General features: G+C 34.5%; 1 protein-coding gene across 4 annotated transcripts in view; it reads left to right on the forward strand.

Annotated features, from left to right (window-relative positions):
* AGMO (alkylglycerol monooxygenase) overlaps nucleotides 1–19,462 on the forward strand; it is a 345,425-nt gene that overhangs the window by 11,959 nt on the left and 314,004 nt on the right. For all 4 annotated transcript variants that reach the window (XR_012010942.1, XM_072783951.1, XM_072783953.1 and 1 more), the window contains exon 3: nucleotides 2,478–2,629. Coding sequence is in view for 3 of the 4 variants with exons in the window: in XM_072783951.1 (XP_072640052.1) it covers nucleotides 2,478–2,629 (152 nt within the window). In the remaining variant the exon portion in view is untranslated. The remainder of the gene's footprint in view (nucleotides 1–2,477; nucleotides 2,630–19,462) is intronic.

Here is a 19,462-nt window from a genome sequence, read left to right on the forward strand (position 1 = left end):
ACAACTATTCCCATACTAGTTTTAAGGATGAAACCTTAAGAGAGTAAGGTGTTGAGACCATCTGGACTGAATATGTGACTAGCAGGCAAGTAAAGATTATTTATCTTGAGGCTGCCCAAGACAAGTCTTCTGTGTAAGTTTTTTTCCTTATTAAAACTACTACCCGGGGATCCCTGGGTGGCGCAGCGGTTTGGCGCCTGCCTTTGGCCCAGGGCGCGATCCTGGAGACCCGGGATCGAATCCCACATCGGGCTCCCGGTGCATGGAGCCTGCTTCTCCCTCTGCCTGTGTCTCTGCCTCTCTCTCTCTCACTGTGTGCCTATCATAAATAAATTAAAAAAAAAATTAAAAAAAATAAATAAATAAAACTACTACCCACCATTGTGGAGTGGTTTGCACTTTCTTTGGTTTTTCCTTGCTTTCCACATAGAGGAGCCACTTTAGGAACCAACAATCAAATTGAAAATTGGGTTTTAAGATCTGATAATGTGTAGTCCTTTTCAAAAATGTAGGTATTTGACATTTCTAGTCATTATTTGTATTAATGCTGTTATGGCATAACCTAGTGTTTTATGTTACAGATTAATAACATGAAGCCCTCAAAATACAAGACAATTTTAATACTATTAAATCATAGTTATAGTCATATCATAAAATCAAAAGTAGATTAAAATTAAAGGCTCATGATCTTCAAAAGACTCAGTTACATGCTAATTCATAGATACTCACTGTCAAAGGGAAATACTATTAAAATGGTGAATTTTAATAAATATACTAATTTGAGCTTTTTTCAGCTTTTATTTAAAATTAGAATGTTTAACAATTTCCTCTTTTGCTAATAGCTTATAAATGAATCTTTATTAAATAAAATGATTAGTTTATTTTACATGTTAATGATAAATATAAAAGAAAAAGTCAATTCAACCAAGTTTATATAAGTGATAAAGGAATGATTATCTTTAGTCTAAATTTAAATTTGATCATAGATAATTTCAAGAGAAAAAGCTACGCTTAATAAAATTCAAGTATATGACGTATTTTTTTTTAAACTACTTGAAATAATAACGTATAGAAACTTGGTAGCATAGGTGGTAAGACATATTCTGGTATCTGGGTTTTAAAAACAATTGTGTTTTTTAACGAGTTTAAAAAACTTTTTAAAAAAGATTTTATTTATTTGAGATAGAGCGTGAACATGAGAGAGAAAGAAGGAGTGGGGTGGGTAGGAAGAGTGTCAGAGGGAGAAGCCGACTCCCTACTAAGCAGGGAGCCTGATGCAGGGCTCAAATCCAGGACCTCTGGACCATGACCTGAGCCAAAGGCAGACGCTCAACCAACTGAGCAACTCAGGTGCCTCTATTTACCACATCTTGTTTATCCTTTTTCATCTATGATGGAGGCTTGGGTTGTTTCCATATCTTGGCTATGGAAAGTAAAGCTGCAATAAACAAAGGGGTACGTATATATTTTTTTCAGATTAGTGTTTTCATTTTCTTTGGTGAGTACCCAGCAGTGGACTTACAAGATCATATGGCATTTCTATTTTTAATTTCTTGAGGAAACTGCATACTGTTTTTTGCAGTGGCTGCACCAATTCACATTCCCACCAACGATGCATGAAGTTTCTCTTTTCTCCATATCCTCACCAACACCTGTTGTTTCTTGTCTTCTCCCTCTGACTGGTGTAATGTGATACCTCATTGTGATTATTAGGATTTTTTATTTTATTTCTAGGGAAACATTATTCCCTTATATCTTGAGAGTTGTAGTTTATATTACTACAAGAATTATTGAAATGCTGTAAGAATCCAATTTGTGATCCTAAGTATAACATCTAAAAACAGAAAAATATGTGTACGTGTGTGTGTGCAAAAGAGAGGAGGGAATAGAGAGAAATAAAGAAAATAGTAGCCAGAAGCAACTTTAATTGAAAGGCAAATTTTATGAGATTAACGTATTTTAAAATAGTAGGCATTTTTGCAGTCCCCTTTAAACTTTATGCCTCTTACACTTCCTTTAAAAAGCACCCTTGTTGTGCTCTTTGTTAAGATTTGGAAATGAAAGTCACAGAAAATAAGTTGTAGTTTTGAAAATGAAAGTTACAGAAAATAAGTTGTAGTTTTTTCATGTTTATTTTGTATGAGTTCCATGGAAGTATTTTAAGAGACATTTAAAAAGGAGAAAAAAATTAAAAAAAAAAAAAAGGAGAATGGCATCCTACAATCCATGAAACTGAGAGTGTAAATAGTTGACATCCATGATAACTACGAGGAAAAAGGAAGCATCATGTGAAATATTTTGATACCAAGGAAACTGAGCTGTTTAAAAGGTATGATAGAACAGTGAGAAAAGAAGAGAGAAAGAATTTTATTTTTATATAGGAATAACTTAATTTTTAAATGCTACCTAAAATGTTTTAGCATAATTTTATATTTAAAATGTGGTTTAATCATTGTTTGTGAATTTTATATTTCCAGCTTGTTTTCTAGAAGCATTGAATTGACCACTTACATTTATGTCTGGGAGAACTACAGGCTCATCAATTTGCCTTGGGATTCTCCATGGACTTGGTATTTGACTTTCTTAGGAGTTGATTTCGGCTACTACTGGTTCCATCGCATGGCCCATGGTAAGTTGCAAATCAAGGTTTTATTGATAATGTATTTTGAATAGTTTTGCTTATAGTAAGTATTCAGTAAATACTGAAGGAATGAATAAATGAATAACATCGTGCATTTTGTATAAAGATGAATGATAAAAGTTTAGTTTGAAGTTTAAATGGAAACAATCTGGTCATTTTTGAAAACAAAGAAATTATTGGAGATACATTTTTTCACTCCTCTTGTATATAACTTGTAAAAAAGGTGAGAAAGTGATGGTTGTAGCATTACTTTTTAATATACTGCCTTCCGTTTTTCTTATTACAACATGCTTGGTAGAGTTTGTGGACTTTTGCACTTAATATGAGACTTCACATCACAGTTATCAGTGGTCATTCAGAAGAGCCCTGGAACAGCATGGAATCCTAGCTGTCATACATAAGCTTGATTCAAGTTCTTGGCAGTAATTCCATATTGCAAATGAAAATGCAATCATCTAGGCACTAACCTTAATACATTTCAGTATTACCATAGTTTTGCAAAATTTCTCATTTAATACAAAGCCCTCTTACCTCACTGGTTCACTGAATTTGCTTTTTGGGATTCTTGGCTGTACTTTCCAAAGAAATGTTTTGTTATGAAAAGGTAAGTGGAAGAACAGGAAACAGTCTAAACCTCTCTAAGGCTAAGTAGAGGTTGGAGAAGGATTGTAAAGGTAAGGTGAGCAAGTGGTCTCTAAGGAAGAAGAAGGCATGCAAAAGCATTTCTGAAGGGAAATTGGGAAAGTGCTAATTTTGAAAACCTACTAAAGAGTAGAACTGAACTTTTCAGTGGGTGGTTGGGTTGAGTGGGTGGGGAGGAAGGAAGGAAGAGGAAGAAATCTGGAATAATAATACAAAGTAGAGGGGAGATGGCAAGAAGAGACTCATGATCAGGATGAGTAACTGAGCAATGTGTGTAGGAGTATGGTGATCAAACATCCTTCCCAAGCGAGGATGGAGGAAGAAGAAGCAATGTAGGCAAATACTATGCTTAAAGGCAGTGAAATTTTAAATGCAAAAATTATTTTTGTTAAGTACTTTAAACATTACACATAATGAAACTATAAAGAATGTTAATTCATTAAAACAATTTGAAGGGAATGTATAAACTAGAAAAAGTTATTTATTTTGTGTGTGATAACCTTTGTCTGGGAAAATAACAGGTCAGCCTCTGACATCATTTCCTTGTGTATAAATGCAAGAGGATACTCCCAAATTGAACATGACTAGGAATAAAATATGGTCATGTAGCAAATTTTGTATTTTATTTCAAAATAGTCGTTTTCTCCCTAAAATAAACCCATTGGCAAGCTTCCTCATTTTCTATGCAGCAGATGGGTAACGCAGAAAGCATTTACATTGTATTATTTAATTTCAGGAGCCTTCTAATATCACACTGTCCTGGACAGATGTGTTTGTGTGGGAAATCTGCAAATTCGCTTAATCTTTAAAAGCCCATTATAACAGGAAACAAAGAACCAACAAAATATTACCAAATATAAAACTTTAAAAAATATGTGGATTGCTAAGTGCTCTCAGGGAAGAGCAATAAAGTAAAATAATATATTAAATAAATAGAATCAAGGCTATTTGAAGTATGCTTCCCATTAGAAAATTTTGAACCAAATCCAATGGAGGCAGGCATTAAAAAAAAATCTGAAAACCTTCTGGAAAAACACTCACCACCTTCGGGCTATGAAGTCTAATCATAAGTTCAAAGACTTTTGACTTATGATGGAAAGCTCATAGGAAAAAAATAAATTAGTAGTTGAATGTGTCAACCTTCGATATGATAGTTGACTTTTAAATTGTATGTAATAACAATGTAAAATATTAAAATGGACTTCTAGAAGTCTAGAAGTACACAGGAGTAAGAAAAACTTATAATATCAAATTTCTTGAGCCTCTTGGGTAACTGAGCACATACTAATTAATTAGCCAAATGTATTTAACTGAGAAGTTTGAGGACTTCTAAAATCCTAATGTTTGTCCTATAATATAATAAGAAAAAAAGCCCTCTTTTCTCTACTTGCAATAAAATTATAAAATAAAAATGCATTCCACATTTGTTGATATGTTAAATGCTGTGAGTTTTGAAGAAATAATAGACACTTTTCGTTTTTACCTATATATAGATTATTTCTTAGTAGCCCAAATTACTGCTAGGGTTTTTGTTGTTATTGTTTTGTTAGTGTTATTTGTTTGGTTTGCACACGTACAGAATTTTCTTACATTACAGGTATGGAAAAAAGTTTATTTTCAAAAACTTGAATTCTATTTCTATTCTTATGCAAAAGAACAGTGGGATATTTGAGACTGTTATTTATTTCATTCTCTTTTCCTCTGGAATAATGAGAAATTAATCGCTCATTATTATCAACTTACAGAAAAATAAGAGCAGCACAATAATTTCTATAGAATACCTTAACATCTTTAGAAAGAAAGGGTAGAATAACAAAATTAAATAGGTGTTAAATTAAAAACAGCTTCTGGCATGCTTAGTCTCCATACAAAAGGTTGCATTATCTTTCTTTGTCTTTCCTATTAGTTATACTAAACATGTAAAAAATCCAGTAAAGATTTTTAAGGGAGCACTTAAAATGTAAAAGATTACAATTTAGAAGCAAGGATGATCCTTCCAGAGTGCTAGTCATGGACTTTATCTCATCTTGGTTATGGTTACATGAATGTATGTATCTGTAATAAATGTTGAGTTGTGTACTTAAAGTTTACAAACTCTATGCATAGTTCAAAAAAAGTTAAGTTAGTTAGTAAATAATGCCACCAATATGATTTCTTAGTGAATAGTTTGAAGTCAGAATGATATCATAGGTAACCCAATTTAGAAATAAGAACCAAGAAATTATTTGTGACTGTAAGCATAAACAGTTACTAGAGGTGGACCCTACAGACATTTCTCCTTTGCAAGCTCACTTGATGTTAGGCTTTGTCCTTTTAAAAGATTGGAGGGATATTACAGAATCAGAACAGCGGGGGTTTTGTTCCATTTGCCAGAGTGCTGTTTTTCACGTGGCACTTAGCAGATTGGTGCCAGTTAACCCTATAGGTTAAGTGTAGCCTACACCTTCTGGTAGGACCTTCTGTCTTCCAGGGGACCACATCAGAGGACTGCCTGTAATATTCTCCCTCTGGGATCTGTATATTCTAGCAAGTCTCTCTGTCACCACCAGAATCCTGTGGTGCCACAATCTCTCCAAAGATGTCTGACTCAGACTTGGTGGGGAGAGAAGGGTGGAGAATTTTCTAAATTTGTACATACCAGCTTTGTTCATTCCCTCTCAGCTCCATAGGCAGTAACTGTGCTCATAGTTGCTACTTCTATACCACTGAACTACTCCCTGTTTACATCTTTTAACTCCTTTTTTATCAGTTAATAATTCTTTACATTAACTTTTCAAATCACTGGTGTGTTTTTTGTCTCCTGATAGGACCCTGACTTATAAAGCCAGTCTTCCCACATATTCTATAGAATGGTATATTGAAGTTCACCCTGACTATATCTTTAATATCTCATTCTGAGGCATTGATTACTCATTTGGGCTATAATAAGATTTAGTTCATTTCTGAAATAAAGATGTTCATCCATAAAATTGTTATAATAAGAATCTATAAAATCCCCTCAAACTCTCATTCTTTTACTCAATAAGTAAACTGTATAGTTCAGTTTCTATTTATCTCTTTATGTATCTAAATAAGGTAAGTGATCATAATTTTTGTTTAATTACTTATATTCATTCCTATAATTTTGTTGTGATTAAGTGGGCATCTGTAGATGACTTATTAAACTTCATTTTTTCCTCTTCCTTTCTGACTTTTAACAGGGGTTGAATTTAGACCATCTTCACTTCCAGTATTGTTTAAATAAAGAAAATAAGCAGATGTATTGATTAAAATTAATTTTATTTTCTGATAGAACTGTGGTCTCTATTGAAGAAAAGGTGACTTAAATTCAGCTATGTTTGTGTTTATTTTTTAAAAAATACAAGAATATGCCTAATTTTTATAGCTTTTTGCTGTATATTTCACTCTTTATTTTAAAAATACAGTGTGATTTTATTCATATTGGATCACTGAGAGTGACACCCAGTGTGCATTGGCCTAAATTATAGTACTTCCTCTCACCTCTTCCCATGATTTTTTACTTTGTCAGTCCTTGAGTCATCATCATTCAGAATATCCATAAGGGTAGCCTTGGAATTCCCATCAATTTACTTAAGACCTCCAGTTTCTCACCATTACTTTCTATATCAACCATTTTCCTCTGAGTTCATTTTAATGAAAAATCAGTCCTATGTCTGATGCTAAACATTTTTTAAGAGAGAACTTAAAATTTATATGCGCTGAAGGATTAGCATTATTTCTCCACAGAAAGACTCATTTGAAGGAGCCCGTCTCTTAGAAATAGCTTATGTTTATCACTGGCAGTTGTGGTCACCCTTAAAACCATGGTTTGAATTTCCTTTGATGTAGTTAGATTCCAAATGTAGGTGATATATGAAAAGCACATTTGAAACAAAGATTTAGGCCATCATCCAGGTGTTGAAAATATGCCTGCATTGAGACATCAAACAAGCAAGGTCATATACCTGATAATAAAGAATAAGAGTTTCAGGAATCTCCAACAGCCTATATTTGAACATTGATACTAAAGTTGGAAATATTTCCAGGAATAGTTGGGAGTATTTGAGAATGGCTACGGTAATATTTTCCAGGGATTAAAAAAGCTGTGAAATGAGTAATCAAAATGAAATTGAAAGACAAAGAAGGAGTAAAGATTAACTCTTGGTCTGCTTGTGACTCTGCTTAAGACAGAGAATGTGCCTGATTTTTTTTTCCTTTAGTGCTAGAACTTAGTCCACTTGCCTCTCAGCAAAAAGAGCACTGAAATTTGTTTCCAGAAATATAGTCATATAACTGTATGTGCAGTTATTTACCACACATATATGGGGTTAACTTTTTTGAGATAGATTTTATTGGTTTTATTTATCTCTCAATTTTGTGGAGTTTAAATGAAAAATGCTTTAAGAGTGCATCAACAAAGTAAAAATGAATGAATGAATACACCAACATGAAGAAAGCAAGATGGAGGCTTATGTAAAGATTTATAGGTATTTAAAATGGGCAGAAGAAGGAAAAACTGAAGTTTGACCTTAAGTCAGGGTGACCTTCAGGATTGTATTGAAATGATAATTAAATATGACCTGGGAAAAGCACATTTTATCCCAAGTAATTTTGTTCAAAAGAAAAATTTAGAAAAATCTTATTGGATGTATATGACACATTAGCAAACATAAAGTTTGAGCACAGCCATGCTAGATGGTGAAAAGCAAAATTAGGTAGAATTCTATCCTCTTTCATTTAATAAACAATTTTAACTGTGACTGAATTTAATGTTACCATATTAAAATAACACAATGAGAAAAACTGCTCTGTGAATTACTAAGAAAATAAGTGAAGATTCCTGGAAATACTATCGACTAACCTAGAGACTTTTTTTTTTTTTACAGTTATACACTTTTTATTCATGCTTTAATTTTTTCAGTAAATAATTAATGATCACCTATTGTATACTAACCCTATACTAGGCACCAGAGATAGCTTTGTTAATGACAGATCTGGCCACTGATTGTTCATTCTACTATGGATGACAAGTGTTAATAATTAGTTATAATAATAATAATAAGGGAAGTACAAAGATAATTATAGCATGAACTCTGAAACTGACAGGGGAAACAAAATTGACACTAAATTCTTATATTTCCACATTTCTGAATATATTGATCATTTTTCTCAAAGAAGTGTACATAAAAAACAAATGGGGTTCTGTTGAAAATGCATGTGATGATAGTAATAGTATTAAAAGCAATGCTAATAATTAAAAGTTAACTATTATTAAAAGCCATTGGAGAATGTTTAAAAAGCATAGATTCTGGAGTAGGTTATCTTTTCTTAAAAAAAATATTTTATTTATTTTTCATGAGAAACAGAGAGAGAGAGAGAGACAGGCAGAGGGAGAAGCAGGCTCCATGCAGGGAGCCCAAGTGGGACTCCATCCCAGGTCTCCAGGATCACGCCCTGGGCTGAAGGTGGCGCTAAACCGTTGAGCCACCCGGGCTGCCGGTGGAGTAGATTATCTTAATTCAGTTCCCAGTGTTGCCACTTACTGAGATTTGGAACAGGTTAATCTGTCTTGATTTCTTCATTTATTAAGTGAGGATAATACTGTGTACTAAATAGGGTTTTTATAAATATTTAAATGATCTAAAGGTAGGAAAGTGACTTGTACATTGTAAATACTGTTTAAGTATTATTATTATTATTGAATTAATGTTTATTACATTGCTAAGTGCTAGACTAGGTGCTTTATATTAATAATATAACATGTTATATTATTTACTTCCCAGAACAATCATATGAACTAGGCATTCAGTTGTTCATCAGGTATTAAGTGAGGAACTACTATATACTAGGAATTCTAATTCTAATAGTGAAAACATAAATGCCACTGTCTTTGTGAAGTGTGCATTCTAATAGAAAAGGAAATCCGGATATAAAACATATGTAATATTATGCCAGATAGTGAGGAGTGCTGTTGGGATAGAGGGAGAAGGATACAGGAGTCTAGTAAGTCCTCTATTGGAACTCATAGAGGTAATAGGTGGCATTTTAATAGAAACTTTAATGGGGTAAAGAATGCATCCTAGGAATGTCTGAGGAAAGAGCTTTCTACACAGAGGAATCTGCTGGTTCAAAGTACCCAAGGAGAGAATGTGCTGGACAAATTTGAGAAATATCAAGAAACTGTACTGGGGAACTGGAGGAAAGAGACTGAGGAAGTTAGTCAGGATTCTGGTCATATAGGATCCTGTAGACTGGCAATATCAAAAGGAAAGTCAATTCTCAGCTACTCTCCCCACTTTACCTTGCTGCCTATTTATCATAGATGTAGTATAAAGGCAGGAAGATTTTTAGGAGAGGAGTAACATTTATTTATTAATTTAATAAATACTCATCAAAAACCTTCTTCATGCTTTCACTTTCATTGGCATATGTGATACTCAAACAAAAGCCAAAACAGTCTTATGTAGGTTACTAATATAATGTCAGGATGTGATATGTGCAGTAAAACTAATAAGGCAGGTTAGAAGAAATAGAAAGTGTCATATAGGTTTGAGCATTAAAATTTTATATAGAATGATCCATAATATTTGTCTGATAGAGTGACTTTTAAGCACAGACTTAAAGCTCTTTAAGAATATAATTCATGTGGGATCCCTGGGTGGCTCAGCGGTTTAGCGCCTGCCTTTGGCCCAGGGCACGATCCTGGAGTCCCGGGATCGAGTCCCGCATCAGACTCCCTGTGTGGAGCCTGCTTCTCCCTCTGCCTGTGTCTCTGCTTCTCTCTCTCTCTCTCTCTCTCTCTCTCTCTCTCTCTGTGTCTCTTATGAATAAATAAACAAAATCTTAAAAAAAAAGAATATAATTCATGTGATTCTGGGGAGAGCACCAGGCAGATACGATAGCAAGTGCAAAGGCTCTGAGGCAGAGAAATCATGGGCCTTTTGAGTAAATGGAAGGAGATCATTGTGTCTGGAGCTACATGGTAGAGGATTAAAGTTGCAAGAAATGAAGGGCATCACAAATGTGAGGCAGTTAAGGCAGATCATGCAAGAACTCATAAACTATTATAAAGACATGGATTTTACTCAGTGTGAACTGAGAAGTCACAATAAGATTTGCCTTTTATTTTTTTAAAAGGTTTTATTTATTTATATTAGAGAGAGAGAGAACACGTGAGCAGAAGGGAGGAGCAGAAGGAGAGGGAGAAGCAGACTCCCCTCTGAGCAAGGAGCCCCATGTGGGGCTTGATCCCAGGACCCTGAGATCATGACCTGAGCGAAGGCAGACACTTAACTGACTGAGCTACCCAGGCACCCTGGATTTATCATTTAAAATTATTCTTCTATTTCAATGAATTTGAAACTTTCTATATCAATTCACCATTAAGTTTCTTACTCTATTTTGGTATTATTTATTTAATTTAGAAAAATTCTGTTTCATCCTAGCTAATGCTATAACTGGAAATGGAAATACAAGGTATGCAATTGAGAAGGAAGAAATGAAATTGTCTTTGTTTGCAGATGGCTTTATTGTATATGTAGAAAATCCAAAAGAATCAACAATAACATGGGGCACCTGGGTGGCTTGGTGGTTGGGCATCTGCCTTTGGCTCAGGGCGTGATCCCAGTCCTGGGATTGGGTCCCATGTCGGGCTCCCTGCGAGGAGCCTGCTTCTCCCTCTGCCTATGTCTCTGCTTCTCTCTGTATGTCTCTCATGAATGAATAAATAAAATCTTTAAAAACAAACAATAAGAAGACTATAACAATAAGAATCCTGGAACTAATAAGCAATTATAATAAGGTTGCAGGATGTAAGGTTAATATAAAAGAGTCAATAGATTTTTTATAATGGCAATGCATAATTGGAATTTGAAATTAAAAACATAATACCATCGGGGCACCTGGGTGGCTCAGCTAAGTGTCCAACTCTTAATTTCAGCTCAGATCATGATTTTATGGTTGTGAGTTGTAGCCCCATGTCAGGCTCTGCACTGGGTGTGGAGCCTGCTTAATATTCTCTCTCTCTCTCTCTCTCTCTCCTTCTGCCCCTCCCCTCCAACTGTGCTCTTTTTCTAAAAACAAACACCCATTTATATTAGTATCAAAAAAATAATATTAATTAATAATATTGAAGGAAAATAAAAAGTTGAGGTCTGACACTACTTAAAGACTTACTACAATGCTACAGTAACCAAGACAGTGTGGTATTGGTGAAAGAATAGATGGATAGATCACTGGAACAAAATACAGAGTGTAAAAATAGATTCACATAAATATAGTCAGCTGATGTCTGCCAAAGGAGCAAAGGGAATACAGTGGAGTCAGGACAGTCTTTTCAATACATAGTGCCAGAACAATTGGACATTCATATGCAAAAAATTGAATCTAGACACAGACTCTGAATTCACAAAAATTCATTCCAAATATATCATAGACCTAAATGTAAAGTGCAAAACTCTAAAATTACTAGATGGTATCTCCTAGAAGATAATTAGGAGAAAACCTAGATGACCTTGGATATGTCAAGGATTTGTTTTATATGATACAAAGGCTTTATCTATGAAAGATTTGGCAAGCTGGACTTTATTAAAATTAAAAACTTCTGTTCTGTGAAAGACAATGTCAAGAGAGTGAGAAGAGAAGCCAGGCTGGAAGAAAACATTGGCAAAAGACACATTTGATGTGGGACTATTCTCCAAAATACACAAAGAACTCTTAAAAGTCAACCATAAGAGAACAATGACCAAAGTGAAAAATGGGCCCTTCACCTTTACAGACACCTCACCGAAGAATATGTACGGATGTCAAATAAGCATATGAAAAGATGCTATGGATCGCCTGGGTGGCTCAGTAGTTTAGTGCCTGCCTTCACCCAGAGCATGATCCTGGAGTCCGGGGATGAAGTCCTATGTCAGGCTCCCTGAATGGAGTCTGCTTCTCCCTCTGCCTGTGTCTCTGCCTCTCTCTCTGTGTCTCTCATGAATAAATAAATAAAATCTAAAAAAAAAAAAAAAAAGAAAAGAAAAGATGTTGCACATCATCTAATCAGGGAAATGCAAATTATTGAATAGTGAGATGCCACTACACACTGTTATAATGTCCCAAATCTAGAACATTCATAACACCACATACTGGCCAGGTTGTGGAACAACAGAGATTCTCATGATTGCTGATGGAATGCAAAATGGTATAGCCATTTTGGAATATAATTTGTCAGTTTCTTACAAAACTAAACATACTCTACCTAAATGATCCAGCAGTTGGATTCCTTGGTATTTACATAAAGGATGTGAAAAATCATGTTCACAGAAAAACTTATACATAGATGTTTATAGCAACATTATTCAAATGTGCCAAAGCCTAGAAGCAATCAAAAAGTTATTCAGTAGTTGAAAGGATACATAAGCTGTGGTGCATCTAGATGATGGAATATTATTCAGCACTGGACAGAAAAGAGCTATCAAGCCATAAAAGACATGGGGGAAACAAATACATATTACTAAGTGAAAGAGTCCAATATAAAAAGTCTACATACTTTATAGACAATCTGAAATAGTCAAAACTATGACGACAGTGAATAGCTCAGTGGTTACCAGAATTCAGGGGGAATAGTGGGGTGGGTAGGTGGGACACAGAATTTTTAGTAAAATACTCTGTATGATGTCACAATGAAGGATTTATATCATTATACATTTACCCAGATTTATACATTTTTATCACCAATATTGAGCCCTATTGTAAGTTATGCAATTTGGAAGAATTTGTCAATATACGTTCCTCAGTTGCACCAAATGAATCATTCTGGTGAGGGAAGTTGATAAGGGGAAGGGTATTGATGTGTGAGGGCTGAGGGTACATAGGACATCTCTGTACCTTCCTCTTAATTTTTGCTGTGAACTTACAGCTACTCTAAAAAATGAAGTCTTTAATTCTATTTCCAATGCAATGGACTGATTCTTTGTTATTTTTAGAAATATATTAACTACTTGAAACATAAATCTATTATTTTGAAGTTCCTTCATTAATCCTTATAGATATCTTCCCAAATTTAATTATACCTTTTGTTTGGTGCCTCAGCATTTTTCACACTCCAGAGTAGTGCACTATAGAATAATATGTGGCAATCACCAGGGAAGATGGTGGAGCAGAAGGATCCTCTGCTCACCTCATCCCACAGATAGAACTACACCCACATCGGTGTAAATAACAGAATAACAAGCCAAAGACTGGCAGAGCAGACTCTTCACAACTAAATGTAGAGAAGAAGGGGAGCCAAAGGGGCCACAGAACTATTTGCAAGAAGGAGGCACACAAGGGGTGTGGAAAAGAGAGAGGAGCAGACCACTGCACTACGCACCCCGACACTGAAGATGAATCCCCATAACATTTGTGTTAGAAAACTAAAGAGGCCTGATTTTGCAAGTTCTTACAATCATTGGGGCTTAAGAGCTGGAACTTAAAATCAGGAGCTTGGCTCTGGGAGAGCTTGAGGGCAATAGGAAACCGAGTCTCCATCTTTAGCCAGCACAACCAACAGCCCCACTGAGAACAGCGTAAAAACAGCAGTTGAGCAATACCTGGGGTATATGAGAAGATTTATTTACTAATTTCAGAGCATGTGTTGAAGGGGCAGGGATCTTTTGAAGATTTCTCCAAGAACAAAAGACTTAGTGGGTGCCATTTCCCTCCCTCACCTCAGCCCAGATACATGGACACCTGTAGGAACTGCACAGGGCAACACTCTCCACCTAGCTACCTAACAGCACATGCCACGCATGCATGCTTCTTTAGATCATTCAAATGAAGTGGAAAGAAAGCCAGGGTAGCAATACTTATATTGGACAATGTTGACTTTAAAACAAAGACATAACAAGAGACAAAAAAGTATACTCGCATAATCATAAAACAAACAATCCAGCAAGAAAGTATAGCAATTGTAAACATTTATGCTCCCAACATAGGAGCACCTAAATACATAAAGCATCTAATAATAAACATAAAGGAAGTAATCAATAGTAATATGATAATAGCAGGGGACTTTAAAACCCCACTTATATCAATGGGTAGGTTATCCAAACAGAAAATCAACAAAGAAACAATATCTTTGAATGACACATTGGACCAGATGGATCTAACAGACATAGAGCATTCCATCCTAAAATAGCAGAATACACGTTCTTTACAAGCACGCTTGGAATATTCTCCAGAATAGATCACATATTAGGCTCAACAAGTTAAAAAAAAAAAGAAACTGAAGTCATACCAGGCATCTTTTCCAACCACAATGTTATGAAACTAGAAATCAACCACAAGAAAAAATCTGGAAGAAACACAAAGGCATGAGGTTCAATAACATGGTACTAAATAATGAATGGATCAACCAAGAAATCAAAGAGGATATAAAAAAATTCATGGAGACAATTAAAAATGAAAACACAATGATCCAAAATGTTTTTCACGCAGCAGAAGTTGTTCTAAGAGAGTTTATAGCAATATGGGCCTACCTCAAGAAGCAAGAAAATTGTCAGATAAATAATCTAACCTTACACCTAAAGGAGCTAGAAAAGAGCAAACAAAACCCAAAACCAGTAGAAGGAAGGGAATAATAAAGATTAGAGCAGAAATAAAATAGAAATTAAAGACAAAGCAAAACAAGAGAACAGATCAATGAAACCAGGAGCTGATTCTTTGAAAAGATCCACAAAGTCAATAAACATTTAGCCAGACTCATCAAAAACAAAAACAAAAAAACAAAAAACAAAACATAACAAAGAGGGAGAGAGAGAGAGAGCACTTAAATAAACAAAATCATAAATGAAAGAGGAGCAATAACAACCAACATCACAGAAATACAAAGGATTGTAAGAAAATATGATGAAAAATTATATGTCCACAAGCTGGACAACCTATAAGTAATAAAGAAATTCTTAGAAACATATAATCTCCCAAAATTGAATAAGGAAGAAATAGAAAATTTGAACAGAATGATTGCCTGCATTGAAATGGAATCAGTAATCAAAAAACTCCCAACAGGGGCACCTGGGTGGCTCAGTGGTTGAGTGTCTGTCTTTGGCTCAGGTTGTGATTCTGAGGTCCTGAGATTGAGTCTGCTTCTCTTTCTGCCTATGTCTCTGCCTCTCTTTCTCTCTATGTCCCTCTCTGTCTCTCATGAATAAATAAATAAATAAATTTATTTATTTATTTTTTATTTATTAATAAATAAAATCTTAAAAAAAAAAACCTCCCAACAAACAAAGATACATGACCAGATAGCTTCACAGGTGAATTATTTCAAACATATAAAGAAAAATTAATACCTATCCTTCTGAAACTATTCCAAAAAGTAGAACAAGAGGAAAGCTTCCAAATTCATTCTGTGAGACCAATATTACCTTGATATCAAAACCAGATAAAGACACTACAAAAAAGAGAACTACAGGCCAATATCTCTGATGAACACAGATGCAAAAATCCTCAACAAAATATTAGCAAACCAAATCCAACAGTATATTAAAAAGAATCATTCACCACAATCAAGTGGAATTTATTCCTGGGATGCATGGGTAGTTCAACATTCACAAATCAATCAACATGATGCATTACATCAAGTAGAGAAGGATAAAAAAACATATGATCATTTCAGTAGATGCAGAAAAAGCACTTGACAAAGAACAGCATACATTCATGATAAAAGCACCCAGTAAAATAGGTTTAGAGGGAACATAGCTCAGCAGAATAGAGACTATTTATGAAAAATACATAGCTAACATCATACTTAATGATGAAAAGCTGAGAGATTTCCCCCTAAGGTCAGGAACAAGATAAGGATGTCCAATCTCATCAATTTTATTCAATATAGTACTAGCAGTATTACCACAGCCATCAGACAAGAAGAAATAAAAGGCATCCAAATTGGTATGGAAGAGGCAAACCTTTCACTATTTGCAGATGACATGAATAGTATATATAGAAAACCCTAAAGACTCCACCAAAGAACTACTAGAACTAATAGATGAACTCAGTAAGGTCACAGAATACAAAATCAATATACAGAAATCCATTGCATTTCTATAGATTAATAATGAAGTAGGAGAAAGAGAAATTAAGAAAACAATCCCATTTACAATTAATTATAAAATTAGTATCACTAAAAATAATTAAAAACCAAGAAGTAGACTTAACCAAGGACATGAAAGATCTGAATTCTGAAAATTATAAAACATTGATCAAAGAAACTGAAGATGATGCAAATAAATGGAAAGATATTCTATGCTCATGGATTGAAAGAACCAACATTGTTTAAATGTTTATACCACCCAAAGCAGTCTACAGATTTAATGTGATCTCTATCAAAATACCAATAGCATTTTTTTACATAACTAGAACAAATAATCCAAAAACTTGTATGGAGCCATACAACACAAATAGCCAAAACAATCTTGAAAAAGAAGAAAACTGGAGATATCACAATCCCAAATATCAAGATAATATCAGAGTTTTAGTAATTCAAATAGCATGGTATTGGTAGAAAAATAGACATAAGATCATGGGGTACAGAATAGAGAGCCCAGAAATAAGCCCATGATTATATGCTCGATTCATCTTCTACAAAGGAGGCAAGAATGTGCAGTGCAAAGAAGACAAGCTCTTTAACAAATAGTGTTGGGAAAACTGGACAGCTATATACAAAAGAATGAAACTGGACCCCTTTCTTACACAATACACAATACACAAAGACCTAAATGTGAGACCTGAAACCATAAAAAGCCTAGACGAGAGCACAGGCAGTAAATTTCTCTGACACTGGCATAGCATCATCTTTCTAGTTATGTCATGTCAGGAAAGGGAAACAAAAGCAAAAATAAACTAATGAGACTATATTAAAATAAAAAAAATCTTTCCTCACAGCAAAGGAAACAAAAAACAAAGCTAAAAGACAATCTGCTAAATGGGAGAAGATATTTGCAAATGACATATCCAATAAAGGGTTAGTATCCAAAATACATAAAAACTTCATAGCTCAACACCAAACAAACAAAAAACAAAAAAACAAAACAAACCCCCCAAAACAACAAATAATCTAATTTAAAGAAGAGCAGAAGGCATAAACAGACATTTTGCCCAAAGGAGACACACAGATGGCCAACAGACACATGAAAAAATGCTCAACATCCCTCATCATCAGGAAATGCAAATCAAAACTACAGTGAGATATTACCTTATATCTACCTGTCAACTAAAATAAAAAACACCACCAACAAGCATTCATGAGAATGTGGTGAAAAAGGAATCCTAGTACACTGATGGTGGGAATGCAAACTGGTGCAACCACATGGAAAGCAGTGTGGAGGTTCTTCAGAAATTAAAAATAGAATTACCATATAATCCAGTAATTCCACTACTATTTACCCAAAGAATATGAAAACACTAATTCAAAAAGATAAATGCACCCCTATGTTTATTGCAGTATTATTTACAATAGCCAAATTATGGAAGCAACCTAAGTGTCCATGATAGATGAATAAAGAAAATGTGGAATAAACACACACACAATGGAATATTACTCAATCATAAAAAAGAATGAAATCTTGCCATTGGCAATAACAAAAGTAGATCTGATGGCATAATGCTATGTGAAATAAGTCAGACAGAGAAAGGCAAATAACACATGATTTTACTGATATATTGATTTTAAGAAACAAAACAAAAAACAGACTTTTAAATAAAAAGAACAAACGGATGATTACCAGAGGCAAGATGGATGGGGAGATTGGTGAAACAGGTCAAGGGGATTAAGAGTACCTTATCCTGGTGAGCACTGAGTATAGTTTTGTTGAATCAATATAATATACACCTATAATGAATGTGACACTCTATATTAACTCTACTGGAATAAAAATATAAATAAAAGTAAAAATAAATTTAAAAAAATAAATGAAAAAAAAAAATAAATGGCTATGCCTTGGGTTTTTTCTGTTTCTGTTTTTTTGGGATTAGCTTATGTTTTGTAGGGTTAGAAAATATATATTATGTATATAGATTTATATTCAGTTAAGTGTTATTAAGATCATGTATATAGGGAATTTGGCAATCTGAGAATTTATTCCTTAAAACTACCTTTGTATTGAATAACCTTTGGGGTTTTTGCATTGCATACTACAATTTGAAAGGCTCTATCTTAGATTATGGAAGTATCAACAGAGGTGATGGGAATTGGTTAGATTCTGGATATATTTTGAAGGTAATGCCAGTAGGATTTGCTGACATTTTTTATGTGAGTTGTGTAGGAAAGAGGAAATTCATAAATGCTCCAAAAACTTGGCCTGAGAAAATGAGTGAATACTGTCATTTATTTAGAAGGAAGATTTGTGGATTGAGTAGACTGGGACATGGGGCTGGGGATTGATTTACCAGTTTTATTCCCTCTGTTTATAGAAATAAAAAGGGGTCAAATAGTTAAGTAATATGCCACAAAGCTAGTAAATTTTAGTGCCTGTTTTCAATCCAACTTTAGTCTGACTAAGGATGTGGGTTGTGAAAGAAATGAGATTCTCTCATACATTTATAGTTTGGAGCAAAGAAAGTATTGTAGAATCAGAAGGAGAATAAAATTAAGTAAAGCAAGACTCATGGCTGACTCTATGGAAGTGGCTATCCTTAACACCTTGGCCTACTGTCTTTGTCCCAATTTTAGAAAAGACCAGTAATCTTTTCCCTTTTAGGACATTTGGACTCAGATTGATTTTCTTGGTTTAATGTCTTGGGGGATTTTTTGCTTCAAGTAGTAAGGAAAAACAACCAAAAATTTCCTCACAATTCTAAAGGCTAGAAAAATCTGAGATCAAGAGATCACCAAGGTTGGTTTCTTCTGAGGCCTCTCTTCTTGGATGATAGATGACGATTTTGTGGTCCTTTTGTGTGTGTTTAAAGATTTTTTTATTTATTTATTCATTCATTCATTCATTCATTTTAGAGATAGAGGTGGGGGGGGGTTGGAAGGGCCAGAGGGAAAGAGAGAATCTCAAGTAGACTCCCCGCTGAGTGTGGAGCCTAACCCGGGGCTTGATCTCATGACCTGAGCTGAAATCAAGAGTGAGTTGCTTGACTGAGCCACCCAGGTGCCTCTGGTTTGCTGTGTTTCTATATCATCTTCCTTTTGTATGTGTCTCTCTCCTAATC

The sequence above is a fragment of the Canis lupus genome, chromosome 18, assembly GCF_048164855.1.
Source record: "Canis lupus baileyi chromosome 18, mCanLup2.hap1, whole genome shotgun sequence".
NCBI classification, from domain to species: Eukaryota; Metazoa; Chordata; class Mammalia; order Carnivora; family Canidae; genus Canis; species Canis lupus.